The 24,775-nt window shown below is 41.2% G+C and overlaps 1 protein-coding gene across 2 annotated transcripts in view; it reads right to left on the reverse strand.

Moving 5' to 3' along the window:
- Positions 1 to 24,775, reverse strand: part of VPS25 (vacuolar protein sorting 25 homolog) — a 258,007-nt gene that overhangs the window by 110,659 nt on the left and 122,573 nt on the right. For both annotated transcript variants that reach the window (XM_044054692.1, XM_044054693.1), the window contains exon 3: positions 17,727 to 17,780. In XM_044054692.1, the coding sequence (XP_043910627.1) occupies positions 17,727 to 17,780 (54 nt within the window). The remainder of the gene's footprint in view (positions 1 to 17,726; positions 17,781 to 24,775) is intronic.

A 24,775-nucleotide genomic window follows, 5' to 3' on the forward strand; every position in this document is an offset into this window, starting at 1 on the left:
AGTTACGGGGTGTGTAAACCTATCATCCATACTTATATAATTACATAACTTACACTCATTACACCTTACCGTTCCATATTCTACCAACTCATCTGTATATTGATGCTCTAATGGGTAGCATAATAACCTTCTTAAACTTTTCTTATTTCTATAAATAAACCTGGGTGCTTCACCCACAATATTTTTAATTGTATGGTCGATAGTTAAAATGTCCCAATATCCTCTAACAACGTCTTTAATATTGCCTACATCACTAGTGAAATATAGAGAACATGCCAAACCACTATCCATCCTATGACCACTACTGTCCGGAGATGCATCCACTGTCATTTCACTCTCTGTTACATTAACTTTCCCAAAATAGGGTGCAGCTCTATTCTCTCTTAATATGTTCATATCTAGAAATCCTCTAGAAATATCTAAAGCAGAATATCCTCTCGATGAAAGTCTGTCTCTTAAATCATTAATCTCATGTTCAAATCCTGTACTAGTTGGATTGTATCTAGATATTCGCATTGCTTGCCCTTTTACTATGTTCTTATAGACATAACCTGGATGCATACTCGTCCTGTGTAAAAGGGAGTTCTTGTGGCAATCCTTCCTGTATACTCCTGTGTTAACCATGCCATTCGATAATCTTTCTACATATACATCTAAAAATGGTAACTTGGTTCCTGACCATTCATAAGTGAACTTGAGATACTCACTACTTGAGTTAATGTCGTAAATTAATTCATTCAATTCACTTAAGGTGCCTGTCCAAATGAGAAACAAATCATCCACGAAACGTCTAAAGAATGGCACAAACTTGTTGTACCGTTCCAGACTGAATAAATGGACGTGCTCCCATTCAGCCATAAACAGGTTGGCGTAGCTATTGGCACATGAAGTGCCCATAGCCACGCCATCCCTCTGTAAATAATACTCGCCCTCAAAGTAAAAAACATTAGATTCTAATATTAATTCAAGAAGAAACATAACTAACTCAATCTTATTTTCAGTCATCTCTGAATTGCGTCTCAAATAATCACTTACCATCTCTATGCCTTCTATGTTGGGAATAACCGTAAACAAAGATTGCACGTCCATGGTAACAAAAATAAATTCATTATCTAATGACATATTACTTAAAGACTCATTCAAATCTATAAGAAATTGTTTGGTGTCTCTTAGAATATACTCATTCTTATCCACTAAGGGTCTTAGTTGATTTTCCACATAAATGGAGAGTGGTTCGGTAGACCACCCTCTACCTGCCACTATTGGTCTATATGGGGGGTTATCCAAACTCTTATGGATTTTGGGAAGTCCCTGGAGAATTGGTATTAATGGGTACTGTACAAACATATAATCATATAATTGTGAATCAATAATATCTGCTGTGCGGAGATCTTGTAAGCTATGCTGAATCCTATGCACAATATTATCAATCATATCCTTCTCTATGTGCATGTAATGTACATCATCAGTCAACATTAATCTCATTCCATTAACATATTGCTCTCTGTCCATTAGCACTACCCCTCCCCCCTTATCGGCAGGTCTAATGGTTAGTGACTGGTCATTCATAAGTCTCTTCAACGAAGCTCTCTGCTCATAGGACAAATTCTGTCTATTCCTAGTGTTCTTATTAGCACCATTCTCATAAATCTTGGATAATTCATTTTCTACTAACTTGCTATACGTAGCTACTAAAGGATGTAAGGGAGGTACAAAAACACTCGGTTTTTTAAACTCATTTCTTGATTGTAAATTTTGACCATTAAAAAATATTTTTAGAGACAAATTACGAATAAAAAGCTTAAAATCTCTGATAGTTTCTTCATAATTACTAGTCCTAGTGGGAATGAAAGATAGACCTTTATTCAACACAACTAGTTCATCTGGTGTCAAGTTGTGTTTAGAAATATTGTAAACTAATTGTTCACCCTCCCTTCCCACATTTTCTTTATATTGTGGTTGGTATACCTCTCTGCAGAATGTTTCCTCTTCTGCCTTCCCCTGCTTGCTGAACGCATCCTCCCTTCTTGTCTGTCTACACGGATAGGGAAAGGGTGCGCTATGTCAAAGTTGTGGACCTCTACTATATTATCATCAACTGTCTTGTAATTCCTACCTCTAGTATTTCTAACAGCATTCCCTTCAAAAGTTTTCTTGCGCACAACTACTTCATTCACATTATTATTTCCCCTGTCAGCTCCTACTAACGGGCTCACCCTACGGGGTTCAGTAACATTCTCTGACTGAGCTGGTGAAATGGTATTAATCATATCTTCATTTATAACACACCCATTTCTATTGCTGGTAATGCTATTGGTCACATTAATAACTTCGTCTTGTGCTTCAATGTTGCTGCTAACAGAATCACCTCCAATCACATTCCTATCAACTATATCAGATACATTACTATACATTGTAACTGGCACATCACATATAACTGTTTTATTTCTTACATAATTGTCTCTATTAGATGATTCCAATGGAGCAGCAGCACTTCTGCCCTCAAACCTCGGCCAAGTGAAAATGTTCCCTTTTTGAAAATCTTGTATATCCCGATTAAGTTTGGATCTTTTCTGATCCAATAAGCGTTTCTCATATTGAGAAACACTGTCTAAAAGTCTATCGAAATGCTCATTTAAAATATTATCTGGGAAGCGTTCAAACAAATCTCGCTGTTGTTTGGTTACAGCGTTTTTTAGAGAGTCTTCTAAGGGTTTAAAGAAGTCATTGAGCAACTCCATGTAGCTCAAGCTTACCTGAATATTCAGTTTCTGCCATCTATATAAAAGTTCCGGATAAAGGGTGCCAGTAGTAGGCATCTTCAGCACCCTTAACCCTCTCGGTATAATCTTCCGCTGTAAGCAGACATCAAAGTGCTGCCTTTGCGTCTGCATACGTTTCAGCTTGAATAAATCCCCTTCGAGTCTCTCCAACGAACTTCTCAATGCCTCCCGATCAACCGGTTCATCTCTCCCTTCATCCAATGTATCAACCTCCGCCTGATATAAAGTTAACGGGTTATACAACGAGGCAACCATTTCTTGGAACTTCTCCACTGCTGGGCGCACATTTGTCGTCATCTCTGGTTCCTTAAGGTTATACGGAAGCTCAATAGCTGTAACGGCTCCAATAGCATCAGTCATGTCCCCGCTAGTGCACCGGCAATAACAAATCAGCAAATAACAGTCCAATAAGTGCCACAACGGGGCAAATGCCTCCCTTCTAAGCAGCAACACAGATAAAACAAAAATTAATAGTAGGGTAGGCAAACCAATTACTGATGCTAGATATCGAAGACTGTCCAACATATATTCAGTGTAGAACACACACCAAGCACATGCTCTGATAATCCAAACGCAAAGACTTTATTTCAACAATAGTAACTGCAGGTAAGCGCTTTCACCATACTGGCTTCTTCAGACCCATCAGTTAAAAATTACACACCCATTTAAATCCATTACTTAGGCGGGAAAAGCATATCATCATTTAAAATTTACAGATACAGTATATAACTGAATAGTTACATAGTCATAGGAAATTCTCAGCTTAGATAATACATAGTAAAACTAATTTACAAACTGATGAACTCATCTACTATACTTAGTTAAGTCAACACAGGAGTATACAGGAAGGATTGCCACAAGAACTCCCTTTTACACAGGACGAGTATGCATCCAGGTTATGTCTATCAGAATATAGTAAAAGGGCAAGCAATGCGAATATCTAGATATAATCCAACTAGTATTGGATTTGAACATGAGATTAATGATTTAAGAGATAGACTTTCATTGAGAGGATATTCTGCTTTAGATATTTCTAGAGGATTTCAAGATATGAACATATTAAGAGAGAATAGAGCTGCACCCTATTTTGGGAAAGTCAATGTAACAGAGAGTGAAATGACAGTGGATGCATCTTCGGATAGTAGTGGTCATAGGATGGATAGTGGTTTAGCATGTTCTCTATATTTCACTAGTGATGTAGGTAATATTAAAGACGTTGTTAGAGGATATTGGGACGTCTTAACTATCGACCATACGATTAAAAATATTGTGGGTGAAGCACCCAGGTTTATTTATAGAAATAAGAAAAGTTTAAGAAGGTTATTATGCTATCCATTAGAGCATCAATATAAGGATGAGTTGGTAGAATATGGAACTGTTAAGTGTAATGAGTGTAATTTCTGTAATTATATAAGTATGGATGACAGGTTTACACACCCCGTAACTTTAAGAGAATACCAGTTTAAAGTAAGGGGTACTTGTCAATCGTCCAATGTCATTTATTTAGCCTCCTGCATAGAATGCGATGCGTTCTATGTGGGTAAGACTAATAGGAAATTTAGGGATCAAATACGTGAGCATGTATATAACATCAGGATCGGTCTGAAGACTAATGCACTAGCGAGACATGTAATGGAGAGAGGGCATAAACACACTTTCCTGTTTCGCATAATAGAACATATTGTACCAGGACCTAGAGGGGGTGACATTAGGACCTTTACTGAGACTAGGGAAGCTAACTGGATTATCAGACTGAAGTCTGATACCCCACCTGGTCTGAATGCTATGGCTTCAGTGAAACCATTTTTAAGATCTAGGAAATTACATAGGTAATGTTATTACCAGTTCATTATAAGTTGTATTATCATCACTATTTGATGCTTATATGGATGTTTTAAATGTTTTTAATTGTTGTATTGTCATGTAATGATGAGCTGGTATTCATGATTTGGGTTTGTGCATTTATTCTAGAACTCAGGCATCTTAAAATTTAGTTAATTGCAGATGATGAGTTTATTAAATTGTGTATATGTTTTATTTAATATTTAAGGAAAAATTTCTTGATCAACTATTTAAGATTTTATATATTATTTCATACATTATTTAAGCTGATAGTTTCAATATTTTGTTTAGAATTTAGGCATTTTAAACTTAACTAAGTATAGTAGATGAGTTCATCAGTTTGTAAATTAGTTTTACTATGTATTATCTAAGCTGAGAATTTCCTATGACTATGTAACTATTCAGTTATATACTGTATCTTTAAATTTTAAATGATGATATGCTTTTCCCGCCTAAGTAATGGATTTAAATGGGTGTGTAATTTTTAACTGATGGGTCTGAAGAAGCCAGTATGGTGAAAGCGCTTACCTGCAGTTACTATTGTTGAAATAAAGTCTTTGCGTTTGGATTATCAGAGCCTGTGCTTGGTGTGTGTTCTACACTGAATATATGTTGGACAGTCTTCGATATCTAGCATCAGTAATTGGTTTGCCTACCCTACTATTAATTTTTGTTTTATCTGTGTTGCTGCTTAGAAGGGAGGCATTTGCCCCGTTGTGGCACTTATTGGACTGTTATTTGCTAATAAATAAACAATGTTCCATTTATATGTAAAATTCTATTAACATCTACTTTAAAAACTATTAATCTAAATCAATACAGCACTGCCATCTTGTGACCAGTTATGCAAATTACATTTAAAACAGTTTAAAAAATGTTTTAGAACAACTTCTAGAAAAATAAAATAGCAATGTGTATTTACTGAAGGATGATAAAAACATACTTATGTATTATAAAAATTATTTTGTAACCATCTACCGAGCATTTAAATCAAAGCCTGGCTGCCCTTAATTTTATAACGGGGGCCATGGAAATTGATTCATTTAGTCCAAGTGTTCTATTGGCCACCAGTATTAGTTGCCAGTACAACTCCCTAAACTCAAACCTAGTTTCCCATGGCCTCCCTCTAGGGTTTTGAGCTATCTTTTCAAGTACAAACAAAGTAAATGTAGCTAATGAGCAGTTCATTGTATGTTTATAAAGTGCATTCCTTACTTCTTTAATCTGAATGTCACGTAAATGCTCATAAATTATTCTCTTTAATTTATGTGCGGTCTTCCCAACATAGAAGGTGTCACACTTTTTACATAATGCCAAATATCACTCCTGCACTCTCACAATTAGTAAAACATGTTGACTTCAAGAATCTATCCCTTGCTGTCAAATATATCATTTCTTTATTACTTATATATGGATACTGGGAACATGCCCCACATTTACATGTGCCAATTCTCTTATTGTTGATATTTAACCTATCCCTGTATTTCTCATTTTCCAAAATTTCCTTAATGTTATGACCCTTCCTAAACACAAACTGTAAGAGTTCCTTAAAATTTTTTTCCAATTCAGAAAAATAAGAAAAGTCCTCCTAATTCTTACTTGCAATCTCCCTAATTGAGTAGGTGTCACTATTAAAACTGATTATAAAAGCTCCCTTATATTCATCATTGCCCTTATCTTTACCCACATTCTTCTCGAATGTGGGTATCAATTCTGTACTTGTGTGACTCTCTAAATCCTTTCCTAAAATTGGTCTCAACTTATCCTGTCTTCCTTCCTTCGCCTCTTTCATAACTTCATCACATTTTTCAGATACTTCCTTTCCAAAAACATATTTTATCCTCTCACATTCCTCTAAAAATTCTGCATCCTTTGACGTCATTCTAAATCCCCAAATAAATTGTCCCCATATAATATTCTTTTTTGTTTAAAGGGGTGAGTGCTAGTGAAATATAAATAGGAATTAAAAAAAGTATTTTTCCTATACACTGTAGATTTAAAACCTTTACTTTCATCTAGCTTATGTATTGTGACGTCCAAACAATTATTTTTTTTGTAATATGATGTATAACTCTTAAAAATTCAGTAGTATGATTAATATATTCCATGAACTCACTAAGCTCTTTTTCTGTCTCTGTCCAGAAAATACAAATATCATCCAGGTACTGCTTATATAAATTCAAATTTTTTTATGTACCTCGAATTGAAAATGCATTTCTCCTTCCAAGTTGACAATACTATATTAGCATAGGTGGGGGGCACAACATGCCCCCATAACTACTTATCTGTTTAAAAAAATTCTCCTTCAAAGAACAGGAAATTATTCAATACTAATTCCATCAGTTCTAGACATACTTTAAATTCATCACTTAATTGTCCCTTTTGTACAAGTTCCTCCTTGAAACATTCAAGTCCAACGTTATGTGGGATCACACTAAACAAACCTTGAATATCAATAGTGACAAACCTATCTTCATTATACAACTCTGTTTTAACTTTCCTCAGGAAATCCAAAGAATCTTTTAAAATAACAGCTTGTTGAACCCAGACTTTTTTAGCTTACAGTCTAAAAATTTAGCTAAAGGATTAAGTCTTGGACCCATTTGCGGCTACTATGGGCCTAAATGGTGGGTCCATAACATTTTTGTTCACTTTCAGTATTCCAAAAAATGATGGTATCACTGGTTGTTCTATCGTATTTTCATCCAACATCCCATCCTCACACAATTCCCTTAGTGCAAAGGCAAGCCTATAATAGGCAATATTTTTATCATTTTGGCTACGTATAAAATAGTATCCATTAGTACAATTTAACCCCCCTTATCAAGCTTCATAACACTCACGTATTTATTACCTCTCTTAAGTCCTCTAACAATTTATTTTCCTCTACTGACAAGTTAGGAACCACCTTATTTATCTTAATCTTAATTTCTCCTTCAATTCTTTTTCTACATACGTTTCAATATATTTCAATTGTAGATGGAGGGGTGGGTTATATGTACTTCTCTTCCTCAACATTACTTCTTACTCTATGTCCTTTTCTCCAGAAAAATATAATTCAAGTTTTTCTTCCTTATAAATAATTTAAGATCTATTAGTATGTTGCTAATCTCACTTTTTTGTTAGGGATAAAATTTGAGTCCTTTAATAAATAACTTAAAAAAGAAACAACATTGCTCTCTAAATTACTGTAATTAAAATGTTTTAAATTTGTGTAGGTGTATTTAATACCATCTCTAAACTAGCTGCTCTTCCTCTCTACCAACATTAGGGACTATATTCAAAATTCTTCCATCCTCACTATGTAAGCCATTTATTGTCCTAATATCTCACCCTCTCCAGTATCCTCCCTTTATTGTAAAAAATAGTATTGCATGGCCGTTTTCATTTTCAATCTCTCTGACCTCCTTAAAGGGGGGTACTCAAGGGTCATCAAAGTTCACATTCCCAGGGTTGGATGTATTCTTAAACCTATTCTGGTTTCTATTCCCCATCTCGGACAAAAGATTTAAAGAGTGGGGGTCATGGTGACTGTATTATCTGATGAAGTTGTGGTGTACAGATCAAAACGCGGTGATCTAAGTTAATGCGTTAATAACGTTTTTTATTTCTGTTCACTCTCGTTTTTTTTCCACGAGTTTGTGCTTTATCTGCAAGTTCTCATTGCTTCCTAGTGCCTTGGTGTGATTGGTTGCCTTGTTCTGGGAGTAAACTTTAAAGTCCTGAGGAGGTGGTCTAGATGAAAAATGTAGTAGCTTAGACTTGTGGGGATTTAGTAGTAGCTGTGCTTCATTTAGCCAAGTTTCTATGGTTGAAAATAAGAAGTTATGTACCTACCATAACGTTCCATGTTAGTTGTCTTCTCTCGCCTTCTTTCTTGCTTGATGGGTTCGGAGCCGATCCTCGGCTCCGACTCGGCACTTGCTTTAGCTCGAGAACTCCTTTTACCAGCTCGAGGCAGCCCCATATCCCATGATGCAAGGCAGTAAGTACCCAGATCTCGTTTGTTGACAAAGGGCAATAACACCAAGCATAAAATACTTCCCAAAGGAAGAAGAAACTTACAGATGGAAAAAAGGACCAGGTTTGAATGGTCTTTAGCATAATAGTTTCTTATACAAGGTCTGTCCAGGCCAGGGGAAGGAGGGAGGGTCGAAGAAAGAAGGCAGAGAAGACAACTAACATGGAACGCTATGGTAGGTACATAACTTCTTAATGTTGTTGTCAATCTCGCCTTCATTCTTGCTTGATGGGACCGGCCCCTAGCACCTCTATCCTGGGTGGCTCAATGGAACAAACTCTTGAGGACTGTAGAGCCAAAACTGGCTCTGTCCCTGGAGGCCAAGTCCAATTTGTAATGGGAAACAAAAGTGTGAGGAGGGCCCAAGTGGCCGCTGCACAAATACTGTCCAAAGCCAGTCTAGCTTGAAAAGCTGTAGAAGTAGCTAAACTCCTAGTTGAATGTGCTTTAGGTTTTGTGCACAGCTGTTTTCCCCTGATCGTATAAATTTCAGTGATGACCTAAGAAAGCCATCTGGACAAAGTCACTTTAGAAACAGGAAGGCCTTTTTATTATCCGCATAGGAAACAAAAAGTTGATCAGATTTTCTAAATTTTTGTTCTGTCCAAATAATATCTAAGCTGACGGTGGACGCCAAGATAATGTAGCTTTTGTTCAGCTCTATCTGAATAGTTAGGAAAAAATACAGGGAGATCAATGGATTGATTCAGATTGTTTTTGAAGCGACCTTAGGTAAAAAGGATGGATTAGTTCTCAAAGATACTCTGTCTTTGTGAAAAATCAAATAGGGGGTCGAACCGAAGAGCATGAAGTTCAGACACCCTCCTGGCAGATGTAATAGCCACTAGGAATAAAGTTTTCCAAGAAAGATATTTCAGGAACAAGAAACAGCTGGCTCAAGGGGAAGAATCAAGGATGTCAGCACTAAATTTAGATCCCACTGAGGAGGAGGATTCCTGATTGGAGGCTTTAGTAGGAAAATTCCTTTCAAGAAGGCCCTGCAGAGCCTATGGGACATAATATTATGATCTGCTATCCCGACATGAAAATTAGAAATAGCAGCCAACTGAACTCTGACTGTGGAAGAAGAGGAGCCTGCATGAAAAATCTCTGCTAAGAAGTCCAGAACTGCCTGAACAGGGCAGTAAAAGGATCAATATTTTGGGCCTTAGCCCAATAAGAGAAACGCTTCCATTTGCTTGTGTAAATCCTCCTGGTAGAGGATTTTAGTGAAGTTACTATGATATCTCTAACTGGGTTAGAGATCAAAGGAAGCCTGGCTAAGGAAGGAAGTGGAGCAACCATGCTGTGAGGTTGAGAGAAGGGATTGACCGGTGCAGCTGACCGGATTGGTGAATCAGTAGATCTGGCACTGGGTCCAGATGCCACGGCTGCACCAAAAGGTGATGATGGAGGAACGGGAACCAAACTTGTCGAGGCCAGTAAGGGCAATGAGAATCAATTTGGCTCTCAAACGGTAGCTTTCTGGATCACCTGAGGGATCAGAGGAAATGGGGGGAAGGCATAAAGAAGTCCCTGGGGCCAATCCTGGGTCAGAGCGCCTCTGGGGGGATGGCCTGATAGAGGGAAGAGGCTGAAGAAGTCTGGACATTTGCTGTTTTGGGGAGTAGCAAAAAAGGCGCAACATGGACGACCCCGTTCCAGGAAAGTCTCTGCCACTATGGAGTGCTTGAGAGACCACTGTGAGGCATGAGAATAGCTCTGCTCAATCTGTCCGCTATAATGTTGGTTTTCCCAGGGATATGCGCTGCTACCAGAAACCGATGAGAGGAGATCGCCCATTGCCATAGTCTGAGCGCTTCTCGACACAAGGGTAGGACTTGGTTCCGCCCTGTTTGTTGATATACCAAACTACAGACATGTTGTCTGTGTGGACTGCAATTGTCCCTACGGGAAGAAAGTCGTTGAGGGCTTGCAACGTTAAAAGCACTGCTCTCATCTCCAAGACATTTATGTGCAGATGGTACTCGAACGGTTGCCACGTCCCATGAACCATCCTGCCCTGATAATGACCCCCACCCGATCAGGAGGCATCCGTGGTGACAGTGGCTATCGGGGACGGAGGTACAAAGCATCTGCCTTGGTGAACCTGAGACGATGTGATCCACCAAGCAAGATGTTCTTTGCATGTTTGTGTCACCAGAATCTGGTGACGATTGGGAGTTGCTGGTATGACCACTGTGTGAACAGCATCCACTGAAGGAGGCGCATGTAGAATCGAGCCGGGAAGAAGAGTAATGGCCGCAGCCATGAGACCTAATACTTTTAGAACCATTCTGGCCTGTACTTTCTTGCTGGCCAGAATGATCCTGACATGAGTCTGAATGTCTGAAACTCTTTGTTCTGTAAGGGCAGATGACATCGCAACAGTGTTTAAGTTTGCGCCTATGAAGGTAATAGACTGGCAGGGCGATAAGGATGACTTTTCAAGTTGACAGATGCCCAAATGAGAACAAAGGTCTATTGTGTAATCCCTGGCTTGTATAAGCTGATGCCTGGTGGTGGCTGACAGGAGCCAGTCGTCGAGATACGGAAACACCTGGAATCCTTGACGCCTCAGGTGAGCCGTGACCACTGCCATGCATTTGGTGAACACTCTGGGGCTGTAGTGAGACCAAAGGGCAGGGCTCTGAACTGGAAATGACTGGACCCCAGCCGAAAGCGGAGAAATCTCCTGGAGCGTCTGTGAATTTTGATGTGATAGTACGCATCCTGAAGATCTATTGAGCACATCCAGTTGTCCTTCTGTAAGAAGGGCAGAATTGACTGAAGAGTGACCGCTCGAATCTTGTCTTCCTGACAGACTTGTTGAGTCTGCTGAGATCCAATATTGGTCTCCAGTCTCCGTCTTTTGGGGACCAAAAAGAACCTTGAGTAGATTCCGGCTCTGAATGGTCTATTGTAACTGGCTGAATGGCTCTTTTGCAGTAGTTTTGCGATTTCTAACTCTGCAATGTCCCTTAGACCGGTGGTACGCCTGGAAGGGAACTTGAGGGAAGGGACTTTCCTCGAAAGGAATTATGTAACCCTTGGATATGATCGACTGTACCCATCTGTCTTGAGTGAGGGAATGCCAGGCTTCTGGGTACAGTGATATCTTCCCCGACTGCCTCCAAGGAGGGACAGCCGGGCAACACCTCAGGGATGCTGAAAGGGCTTATCAGAGAGAGGCTCCCTGTTTCCTGGTTTTCGACCCCTCTGCCTCTAGAGCGGCGCCTGTTGTTGTTACCCCTCTGCCTCTAGGGGTAAACTGACCACGTGAATCCGCGTGACTCCTTGGGATTTACGGAACCACATCTTACCACCCTTCTGTCCTTTGGGATAAGGCCTAGAAGGGGTGGAAAACGGACTCCAACAGCAGAAAGAGTCTTGCCGTCCTGCTCACACCTGGTCAAGGTCTCTTCACCTGAGGGCCAAACAAAGCTGACCCATCAAAGGGAGAATTTGTGAAGGACGCCTTAAAGGATCCGCAAAATCACATAGCCGCATCCAGGCTTGGCGCCTAAGAGCCACACCTGTGCTCATGCTCTACTCGCTCCATCCGCAGCATAAGATATTAGCCGCATGGAGGAGTTAGCAATGGAATTGAGGGTTCCTAGCTGCGAAGCAATCTTTCTTGAGCCCCTGCAGCTGTAGGATCCTGAACTACTTCTCCCAGCTCCTTCAGGATATCTCTGGAGTCTGGTGAAGTGACAAAGATAATTCAGCGAACGCATAGCAAAGGTCGCTGAGGAAAACATCCACTTGCCGCATCTATCCATGGTCCTAGAGTCCTTATTAGGAGGATGGACGGCACGGAAGGATCTGCAAGTTCCTTTTGGTGGCCGCAGCCACCACCATGGCATCAGCGGGACACCCTTGGTAAGGAATTGTTTGTCACTAGGGGCAGTGATAAATTTAGAAGGCCTCCTAGGGACTGGCTCTACAGAGTCAGGAGCTGTCCACGCCTTCGCAATAACCTGCATAAGGGGTCGAAGGCGGAGACACCCAGGAGGTGGAGGGCCGAGATCCAAACGCCTCTAGGTATACTGACTCATCCTCAGAGGGATTGTTGGTGGGCCAGTTTCCCTCTGTTTCAGAAGTTCTAGGATGTCTGAAAAGGAGACATCCTCAGAGGGGATCTAGGGATCCCTCTGACTCATCAAAGTCAGTATCCGACGTGACAGACTCGGGGAGTCTACATGCTTCCTCTTACAAGTCCTCTTCCTAGGAGGATCTCCAAACATCAGGAGAATCCTCGGAAGAGGGGAAATTCCCAATGGGGAAACCTGAGGCGGAGGATCTCTGGGTCCTGTAGCAAGAGAAGTGGCAGAGATGTCAACAGGTACAATAGAGGGAGGAGCTACGGGAAGAGACTGCTGACTGATACCAGTGGCCAGTACACTCTTCATCACCTCGAATGCTCCCTCCCAGGCAGGTCCGAGAGAACCCGCTCAAGAGCTAGGAACTCCAGGGACCACCGAAAGGGAAGCATCCGAGGCAGATGTCGGAGCCGAGCTCACCAAGGCCGAGGCTCCAAGGGGAAGAGCGGGTTCGGACAAGGGTCCGATGCCACTCACCCCCTCGGAGGAGACCATGGAAGCCCGACCACCGAATCCCTCTAAGGAAGAGGAGATAAGAGTAGAGGCTGAAGGAACAGAAGGGGGTATCCGTCCTCCAGCCGTAGCAGTAACTATGCCCGAAGACTCCAACTCCAAGCTCTGGGGTAGAGTTGAAGGAGGAACTGTAATGGGGTGTGGACCAACAGTCTGCTGAGACGGACTGTGAAGCATTTGGGCCAGTACCTGTGACTTGAGCAATCTGCTGACCACTCTCTAGGTCATGGTCAGACAACCTGGATGACCTTGAAGATCGGCTCCGATGGCTCCGTTCTGACAGAAGAGGTGAAGCCGGAGCCGAAAGTATCGGCTCCAAGGAAGGAGCCCTCCACCTCTCCCGGGAATGAGCCAGCGGATCCGACACTACGGATCCTGTCGGAGCCGATTTCGGAGTCGACAGAACGCCGATGTATCGGCTCCAGCCGGAGCCGATACAGCCACGAAAGTAACGGTGTCGGAGCCAATCGAGCCGACACCGATGCCTGTGCCACATGGGTGTCGGAGCCGATCGGAGCCGACATCGGCGGACAATACAGTTTCGCACCGATGGCCATCGGTGCCGGGCTTAGTCAAGCCAGAATCGGCTCCAGCCGGAGCCGATCTCGACTCTGCACGAAGTCGGAGCCGAGGCCGCAGGCTTAGAAACAGAAGCCTGGGCCTTGGAAACTCTTGCTGGTTTCGTGGAGCCGACTTAGCCGGAGAGCCCTCCGGCTTAAGAAGGCCCCTAAGAACCAGTTTGTTATTCTCTCCTGCAGGACTCTCTGGCTGAAGGAGTGACAAATAGCACAGGAGTCCTGCAGGTGAAGAGGGCCCAGACAATACAGGCAAGAAGTGTGACCGCCTGTCAGGGACATTTTCTGACAGCACGAGTCACACTTCTTAAAACCTGAAACCCTCTCCTTTGACATGGTGCCGACACACAAAACACACACACACCAGTCAAAATAAAATTAAATTACACAAAATACCAAAAGGTATTCTATAAAAACACCAACACACACACCCTAACAGGGGATGGGATAGGGATAACTAAGAACAAATTCAAAAAGACAGGGAATTTCTGTCAGGAAGGGATAGAAATTAAATTTAAACTATAAAAAAATTAGTTTTTGACTAAAAAGGGGCTTGAAAATCACAAAGTGAAACAACTTACCAGGAGCTGGTAAAAAGAAGACCTCCCAAGCGAAGCGGCAAACGAGATCTGGGTACTTACTGCCTTGCATCATGGGATATGGGGCTGCCTCGAGCTGGTAAAAGGAGTTCTCGAGCTAAAGCAAGTGCCGAGTCGGAGTCGAGGATCGGCTCCGAACCCATCAAGCAAGAATGAAGGCGAGATTGACAACTTAACATGGTGTTTTATGTTATTTTTAGGAAATCTGGGAAATTGCTAGATGAAGATAGGATAGTAGAATTGTCCACATATTGAATGAGTGAGCTTTGTGGACTGTGTGGAGATTTTCGAATACATTAAAAAGCAAAGGTCCAAGAATGAACTCCTGTCTTATCAACCAGATAACCAGATTGACTGTTTTGCCATCTGACTGATTCTTCAGGTAATCGAGAAACCAGGTAAGGGTATGTTCAGAGCATCCTATTGTTGCTAGTTGTTGGAGAAGTTTATTATGTGATACTGTGTCGAAAGCTTTTGGATAGGTCTAGTACGACTACTGTAGTCAATTGACCAGAGTCAAGAGTTTTGTACACATTATCAGTGAAAGTAAGGCTGTAGTGGTGCTGTGTGCAGGATGAAAGTCATGTTGAGTAGCGGTGAGGAGATTATTGTCAGAGAGGTGTTTTAGTAATTGTGTGTATATACACTTTTCCAATATTTTAGATAGTGGTGAGAGAATGGAAATAGGTCAATAGATGGTTAAATTATTAGTGCTTTCACCTTTGTGCAATGGTGTTATGATAGACTTCTTCCAGATTTGGGGGACTGTGGATTCTGAGATGGATCAGTTAATTAGAATACTGACGGGGTAGGCTATTGAGATAGCACCAAGTTTCAGGTATTCTGAGGGGATGTTGTTGGTTTTTAGGGAGCAAGGTCTTAGTTTAGATAGTAATTTAAATACTAGAGAGGTGGGCACAGGTTTAAGAAAGAATATTGGTGTTATCAGTGGTGCCTTTGTGGAATGAGGGATGTAAGTTGGGATTCTCATGAGCTGGGTATGAGGTGCCTGCCTTATTATTGGGGGGGTTGTTTGTTATTGTTGGGGGTTCCTTGGCAAGTTTAAGAATGCTATTGATAAAGTGGGAGTTAAAAATGTGGACTATTTGTTGTGGATCTTTATCAAGGGATAGTGATGGGTTTTGTGTGGTCCTAGGATTAAGAACAGAAGAGACTGATTTCCAGATTTTTGGGGGGTTATTTCTTTGACTAGAAAATTGTTGTGAAAAATATGTTTTTGTAATTTTTAACTAAATTCTTGGCTTTACTGCAAAGTTGTTTGAAGGTAATTTCATTTGCTTGGTTTTTGTTTCTATACCATTGTTTCCAGGCTCGGTCTCTGGAAACAAGAATTTGTTTTGTTGGTCTTGTAAGCCAAGGAGCATGATTAAGTTTTATTTTTGTACCGAATGAAGGCTAAAGTATTTAGGATATTAATGAAGACCTTATTGAAATAGTTTACAGCATCTTCTAAGGTTAATGTTTTTAGTGGGGTCCAATTCTGAGCTTTGAGAGAGTGAAGTGACTGAAAGTCATCTGGCTGAAGCTGGTTAAGTTTCTAGATGTACTGTATGAGTGGGGTCTGAGTACCTAAGTATGGGTTTGATGTGTAAAAGCTGGTAAGTGATCGCTTAGGATATACCAGTGTTTAAGAATTTGTGTGGATCTGAAATCAGGATCCAATCTAAGGTGGATTCTGGATGCTTGTTTAGTATCTGTGTAGGGCATGTGACGAGCTGTGTATACCTGTGTAGGTTAATACAATTAGCTGGGGAATTTGAGATTAAATTTTCCCAAGTATTCTCTAAAATGACAGCTTCATTGGATATGATTTGGGTTGTCCAAAATAAAAATAAATAAATAAATAAATAAAAATAAATAAAAAAATGAAAGTATTTAAAAATCAAATTTTTTCAGAGAAAAAAACACAGTAAAAAAATCACTTTATTTTACATTTTGGGGTAGCAGAGTGCTTTAAACACTATTTCTTCATAGAAAAAAATGGTTTAAATTACTTCAAACAACTTTTAATCTGAGTGGAAAAAAAGAGTTCCTGTTTAAAAGTACAATACAGTCTTGCGACAGCCCATTAAAACCAAAAATTCCTAGCTTAAAATAACTTTCCTGAAGAGTAAAGTGATAAAACACAAATTATTATAGAATGGAAGTTTTTTTTCTCAAAAGGGAACTTATTTGCCAAGCAAAGGAACAGAACAAGCTGACCACTGATCCCAGAAAGCCTTGGGAGGAGCATTCTCTTCGGTGGGAGCAGTAAAGGTCTGAAGGGCATGGTACCCAAACTTGTCTTTCATTCAGCTCAGCTCAGGTTGCCTGATATGTTGGGCGAGTGGAAGATGCTATGAAGCCTTGGAAGCTGGCCGGCTGTTATATGTTTGGCAGGATATAGCCCATACAGATAAGGCTACTCAGCAGTGATCAATACGATGGCCATTGCTTTTTCCCCTATCAAAAGCCTGAAGTCCTCTCCCTTGCTATTACTCCTTCCTAGTTATATTTATTTATATTATTATTATTTATTCCAGTTTGGTGACTGGGGAAGTCCACTGAGCTCGAGAGCCCATTTTCAGTGGAGGCCCGGGGAGAAAAGCTCCACAATACAAAGTTACATTATATAGAGAATTACAAGAAAAATATTTGCATTGCAATCAACAGGTAGTATAACAATCAACAGGTAGTATTACAGTCAACAGGTAGTATAACAACCAACAGGTAGTATTACAGTCAAAACAGATATCATTCAGTAAAGACAGCAAAATTATTAAAAATTTCAAGAGAAAGACAGGCATACAGCATGATGGCTGGATGTTACTGTTTAGTTACATTTATAATCTAAGTATATGAGAGAAATTAGGAAGGTATGAAGGTTAGCCAGGAGAGAAAGAGGAGCAGCGCTTGGGAGGTATGAGTTGAAGAGTGCAGCTGCATCTCCTGTGAAGAAACAGGTAAAAATGAAGTTGTGCTTTGAAGGTGTGTGGATTGTCACAGGTACTCAGAGTAGAGGGCAGGGCATTCCATTTTATGGCTAGGGAAAAGGAGAGTAGAAGCTGCCCAGCTGGGCGCTTGGGTTTTTGGACGATTATAAGGTTTTGGTGAGTAGATCTAAGGGGGGTATATGGTTGTAAGATATTATACATAACAAAAACAAGGTACTATTACGGAACAGCTTCAATTTTTTTTTCCACTTTTTGTAAAACAGTCATTGAAATGTTGGTTTTAAATGCTACAGAGGAAGGGCATGATAATTTATGCCAAAAAAGCATGTCACCAACCTTTTTTCTTCAGTTCTTCTAAAACAACCTGAACAGATTCCATTGAAAGTTTTCCTGAAAATAAAAGAAAATTAAGCATTTTTAAACATGTTTTTACAAATAAGCTAAAAACAAAACAAAATTTCAACATACAAGTTCAATTACTTCTACAAGTGCACATGGTTTACTTATTTGCTTACAAAACCTATTCCCAAAGATCAATGCAGCTGGCTATAGGAAACCAACTGCTTTAGGTTGGGAGGAATCAGGTTATTAACTTTCTTTTGTTTCTGTTCAAAGGATTCTGCAATGGAATAGCTGCATAGCTCTGATTTGACCACATCTCCTCCTCTTCAGACAACATTGGAAGTAACTTGTATGATGCACAAATTTTTATGCAGGCAGTTGAACATTTATTGAAAAAAGGGGCAAGGTCAAAGTACAAGTCTTCCAACAAGAATTAGTAAAACAGTACATAAATTCATTCATTGTTCTGTGCTTCTTCTTTGGTAAACATTTACTGAAGAACATCTTGGAAAAAATGACAACTACAGAAAAAGGGGCTAATCATATCCAAAACATTTTGGAAATCAGCAAATGTAGAAAGATTATCAGTTATATTGGCAAATCATTCTAAAGACTCCCAATCAAATGCATCGCATGCTATATTTCATATCACAAAATGTATTTATTAAAGGAGTTCTATTCCCTCCTAGATAAGTAAATTCCACCTGCAACAGAATTTTATTATTTTATCTGGCTTCTGAGAAGCTGTTCACAACACTTCAAAGTTTGTTCTTTGGCTGCAGTTCTCACAAAATAGGTTTGCAGCTATCTGGAAGCGAATCTGTGATGCTCACCTGACTGCCGCGGTGGTACGGCGGTAGCGTTGTTACCTCACAGCAAGAGGTTCTCCCGTTCGATTCTCGGCTGGGCTTGGGAGTGCCTTGTGTGTGGAGTCTGCATGTCCTCCCGCGGTTGGGTAGCATTCGAAAGACATGCGTGTGTAAGTGGGCGTGCCTTCGTTGAAGGTTGAACGTCGAAATGGCACTTCGGCGTTTTGTAAAAATCGACTGCCAATCATTAGCGGACCGGAGTTCCACTGTGGCGACCCCTTACTGGGAAAAGCCAAAAGACAAACAACTTGCTCATTTGTTCTGAACGTTTTTCTCAGTTTAGGTGCCACTACACTTCTATACTGCACTACAGATGCTCCTTTGAAAATACATGCATTCAGCTCCAGCCACAAACAATACCTTAAAGACTTGTGCCCAGTTCAAGTGTTATTGAATCTTTTTTAAATATTTGTCTTGTATAGACAGCTGACTTTTTTATAATTTAGCTACAATTTTAAATTGAGCCATATTAACTTTCTGGATGTTCTAATAAGTAAAATCCATCTACGGGTGGCTTCACTTTTAACATTTATAGGAGGAAGCTAATGTTTACTAATGTTTATTTAGTAACTTTTAGCAATCATCACAGATGGATGAAAAAGAGTATTGTAAAAGGTCAGTTTGTTAGGCTTTCCCTGTTGTCAGATGACTACTTTTTAAAAAGAGAATCTGTATTTGAAGCAATTATTTTTGGCAAGACACTACTTGGCTGACATTGTGGAAGGGGTGGTGCATGAGGTTAACACCAAATGAGCAGATTGCTTTTCACCTACAATAAAGAACCTATATATTCAGCTTGACAAAAGCTACCTGTGAAAAGTAAATTACTATAACACTATGTGCTTGTCCTTTTCTGTTGACAATGGTGACATTCAGCAAATTTTTAATGAGTAGTAGAACATGTTTCATTGCCTGGAAGGGTTTTCTGACAAACTAGGGAGAGTTCACAGATCTGTTAACTGAAGCAGAAAAAAACATCAACAGAAGTTTACAACAGCAACAGGAAAATTCAGTTTATGTTGGTTCATAGGTAGGTACTAGGCTATCGGCCCAAGGGGCCTATGTAAGCCTAGCCAACAAGGTTCCCTGGCTTAAGCCACCCAAGAAAGTTATTTTCCTGTGCCACTATCGAGCAGAGACACAGAAGTGATCCCCGGGGTTTATTTCCTATTTCCCATCCACTCATCAAGAGTTTTCTTAAAAAGAGTGCTAATGAAGAACTTTGCTTGACATAGATGGGTAGCCTGTTCCAAAGTATGGGAAGTCTCTGGGACAGGAATCTATCCCTCCAGCATGTCCTGTTTATTGTGGTGAAGAGGTTTAGGTCCCTAGAGAGTGTAGCTCGGAGGGATTGGGATTTCTTTAGGTGAAGCATGTCCAACAGCTCTGGGTTTGACATAGCTTTATATGTTAGGCAGAGATCACCTCGGAGTAGGCGATATGCTATGGAGTAAAGCTGGTGGTTTTTGAGGCGGTCAGTGTAGGGCATTTGTTTGAGGCCAGTAATCCTCTTTGTGAGGTACTTCTGTGGCCTATCCAGATGCTGCAGATGTCTTGTGAGGTACATTCCAAAAGGGGCGTTGTACTCTATAATGGGACTAATGAGTGTCGAGTAGAGGGGGAACAATGACCTCTTTTTTCCTGGATGCGAACCCTTTTATGATGAGATGTGCCACGTAGAAGGACTTCCTGACTACTGTGGCGATGTGACTATCAAAGGACAGATTACTGTCCACCTGGGTCCCAAGGTCTCTTATCACACATTCGGTGTTAAGTAGATTGCTGCCTATGTGGTAGTTTATGGGTACAGAGTTTTTACCAAAGGGGATGACACTGCACTTTTTGGCATTGAGCTTGAGGTCATAGCTCTGACACCAGGCATCTGTCTCAGCGAGGCCCTTCTGTAGGATGTCCACATCATTTGGGGACTTGACTATGGCTCCTAGTTTGCAGTCATCTGCGAACTTCGTGAGCCAGAGGCCTTCTGTGTTGGCCTGTACTTCAGAGAAGTGGATACCAAACAGGAGAGGTCCCAGGATGGTCTGACTGAGGTCAGATTTGGAGTCTGCAACTTTTACAGTGTGGGTTCTGTCAGTGAGCCAGTTGGCAACCCATCTTGCGACATAGGAATTTATACCTAGTTTAGTGAGTTTAGCTATAATTCCAGAATGGGGGATTGTGTCGAAAGCCTTGGTGAGGTCAAAATAGGCTGTGTGAACCACCTTACCCTCATCTACGGCTTTGGTGACTGCCTCAGAGAAGTTGATCAAGTTCAGGAGGCATGATCTGCCCTTCACAAACCCGAACTGGGTGGGAAACAGAGTTTGGAGGTTACCAATGTCTTTGTTTACGTGTTCCATGATGATACATTCCATGGCCTTGCAGACCAGGCTCGTCAGGCTAATAGGTCGATAGTTCCTGGGATCAGTGGTGGCTCCCCCTTTGTGGAGTGGGATAACTGTTGCTATGTGCCATTCAGTGGGCACAAAGCCTGATGCGAGGCTATTATTGAACATGGTGCTTAAGTGGGGAGCCAGTTCATTCTGAAGTTCGTGTAAAACGCAGCCTGGGATGTTGTCCGGTCCCATGGATGCGTTTTTGGCTTTAGAGAGTGCAGCTTTTACCTGCATAGTTGTGATTACAGGGACTCTGCATTCTTCCTGTATAGATATGGGCCCTTTAGGGGGTGAGAGGGGGATAAAGTTAGCACTGAACCTATCTGCCAGGATGTTGGCAATATCAGTTGATTTTGTAATTTTCCTGCCGTTGTGCTGGAATTGAGAGCAGATCTGGGTGTTGCCATCGAGATTCTTGACATAGCTATAGAATGCTTTGTGGTTGTCCTTAGAATTAGTGGCGATTTTGTTTTCGTAGATAGCTTTGGAGGATCTTATAAGGGATCTCAGCTTCTTACTCAGGCTGGCCAGGGAGCTCCTCCACTCATGGGAATTTACTCTCTTTTGCAACAGTTTCTTCCTTCTGTTGTACAGTTTGTTTATGGCAGGGGACCACCAGATTGGCTTCCTTTTTTTACAGGATAGCGTCTTGGTTCTGTTTGGGATAGCACGATCCATGCACTCGAGCAAGTGCTTATAGAGTGCATTTGTGTAGGATTCAGCAGTTAACTATATTGTCCATCTGCATGGGTGTCATGAAGTTCACCACTTCTGTCTTAAGAAGCATGAAGCTGGCTTTGGAGAATTTTTTTATCGTGGTTTCCTTAATGGGGGGGTGGGGGCGGGATGCGGATATCAAGGGTGATTAGCTTATGGTCTGATCGGACCAACGAGAAGTCGACTTCAGGTGTGGAACACCGGTCACCGATGTTGGTAATGACTAGGTCTAGGATATTGTTGCCCCTGGTAGGGGTTTGGATAAGTTGATCCAGGGCATTGGAGTTTATGAATTCCAGAAAGCGTTGAGCTAAGGAGTTGGTACACGAGTAGTTTTCCAGTTAATGGTGGGGTAGTTGAAGTCGCCCATTATTAGGGTGTTTGGTTGAACCCTAATATTTTCCAGTACATCAAGAAAAGAGGAGTGAGAATCCTGGGGCATGGTGGGGGAACTGTAGCAAGCTACAATTTGGATTGCAGTTTTGCCCAGATTTAGTTGCACTTGGATAACCTCGGATGCATTATGCTGAGCAACTAGCCTGGAGGTGTGAACATCCTTAATGAATATGGACACACCTCCGCCTTTGGTGTTTCGGTCCAGGTTACATGGCCGAAAAGTGTGGTAGGAGTTATAGCCTGGAAGTGCAGGGGTGCTCTCTGGAGCTTTGAACTAGGCCTCAGTCACTGCACAGACATCGATGTTCTCCATTTTAAGGAGTGCCTCAAGTGGGTGCATTTTGAGATTTAGACTGCTAGCATTACCCTCAGTTTTTGCTAGCCTGTTCCTGTTACGGTGGTGAATTTGTTATTTGAACCTTGCCTAAAAAAGGCACTACAGGGGCACCAAGAGCCTTAGCCAGTATCCGGACTCCCAGGGGCAACAGGTGCAGGCCATCTGTGGCAAAGCATCGTGGTCTGTCTACTATGTCATCCCAAGCATACAGATACTGGGATCCACTTAGAATGACACCAGAAGTTTAGCCAGTTGTTGAATCATTTTGTCCTTGCACTGCGGTATCATTCTGGGTGATGGCAGAATGCTACTCAGGTTTAGGGTCATACCTGCCTGGGCTAGAAGATCGGAGAGCTTTTCCATGTCTCTTTTCATGTAATCCAGGGAGGTACGTCTCAGGTCATTCACACCAACATGGACAATGACAGAGTCATATTTGTAGTTGTTGTGGCGTGACCTGAGTGCGTGGGTTATGTGGCGGATCCTGGCACCCGACAGGCAGCTGACTGTAACCTTCTCCTTGTTTAGCCTGGTGAGTGTGGCATCAGTGTGCCTGACTATAGAGTCACCTATGACTAGTGTGTGTTGGGTACGTTGTTTTGCCTTATTGGCTGTGGTTGAGTGGCACACTGAGTCTGTGGGCTATGTGTCATATGGGTTGTGTTGGGGGATGCAGGTTGCTTGCGTTTCTGCTTTGGAGGTCTCTGTTGCTTAGACAGATGATTACTGAGAGCCTCCATGAATGTTTTTGTGTTACTATGTGTGGATTTTGGTGGTGTAGATTTAGTGAGACTATGTGATGAGTGTGGTGTGGTGCAAATGTTTACCTTCTCCTCATGAATGTCAAGTTCAGTCTTGGTTGGAGAGAGTTTTACCTCCAGTTTGGCTAGATAAGTGCATCTCTCACAGGTTGCAGTGTTGGGTGGTAGGAGGAGAGGGTTGTCTGTGTACATGAGGCAATTTCTATATTGCCTCAAGATGCCCAGATTCATCAGATAGACAGGAGAGAACACTGGGAGCTGACCCTTGGACATGCATGAAAAAACTATTTTCCTCTAGGTAAGTGAGGAAAGTGAGTACAAGAGCTGTTTTTTCTCTAAGCAAGTGAGAAAAGTAAGTACCAAAACTGTGTTCCTCTAGGTAATGAGGAAGATTGAGTGCTATAGTAATTATATCTGCACTAGACGAGTTACAGGACAGAAACAAGTGCAAATGCAGGCTTTCAAATCAGAAAGTTGAGAGAGATGGAAGAGATTGCCCAAACGGCCAATAACTACAATTTCTGGGCCAGTACCACTCCTTATGTGGTAGATGGGTTACCTAGTGCTTACTACTCCCACTGATAAGCTAGAAGGCTTCCCTCCAACACAGAAGGGCATGGGAGGCTCAGAAGCTTACACACAGTCCTGGATACGGCAAATCTGTATCTGGAACACTAGTTACAGGAAAGGTAGGAAACAGGCTTACAGATTTTTTTTGTTTTTACAGAAAAGTAGTAAAAACAATTATCATGCAGTGCAAGCTAGCACACACGAGTATGTAGCAATATTAGACCAAACAAAGTTTAAAAAATGCAATTAAATTAAAAAGGACTAAAAGCAGGTGCAGAAAGAGTTTATTAGGTAAAATGTGGTAAAGAGATGGGACTGGGGGAGTGTCCCAGATCAAATCTACAGTGGGGTGGGCAACTGCAAAAGCCACCAAATTTAAACTACAAGCCAAAAATAGGGAGGGTGGGTAGGACAAAACAGAGATCTAAGCAACAGCTAACAGTACAAACTCTAAAACCAAAAAAATATACTCAGCTCTGTATATTTGCAGACAGACTGGAAAGCAGTCTCTCAGAACAGGGAGACAACAGTTTCAACAGAGATCTAAGCAACAATTAAACTCTAAAATAAAAAAATATACTTAGCTCTGTATATATATTTGCAGATAGATTGGAAAGCAGTCTCTCAGAACACAGGTTCCAGCAATTAAATGCAGGCTGTTACTAACAGGTCTAATTTTATGCAAGTGATGCTCGAGTTAGATGACACACAAGCTGTAAAAAAACAGTTATACCAATTGAAGACACAGCAAAAAATGGGGGGGTGGGGGATAGTTTCAACAGAGATCTAAGCAACAACTAACAGTACAAACTCTAAAACCAAAAAAATATACTCAGCTCTGTATATTTGCAAATAAATTGGAAAGCAGCCTCTCAGAACACAGGTTCCAGCAATTAAATGCAGGCTGTTACTAACAGTTCAAATGAAACACTCCCCCAAATAACTGCAAAGTCAAGTGCCATCCACGAACTTTATAAAGAGGGGCAATACTTACCCA

This window comes from Protopterus annectens, chromosome 13.part0 (assembly GCF_019279795.1).
Source record: "Protopterus annectens isolate FY-2018-M chromosome 13.part0, PAN1.0, whole genome shotgun sequence".
NCBI lineage: Eukaryota > Metazoa > Chordata > Ceratodontiformes > Protopteridae > Protopterus > Protopterus annectens.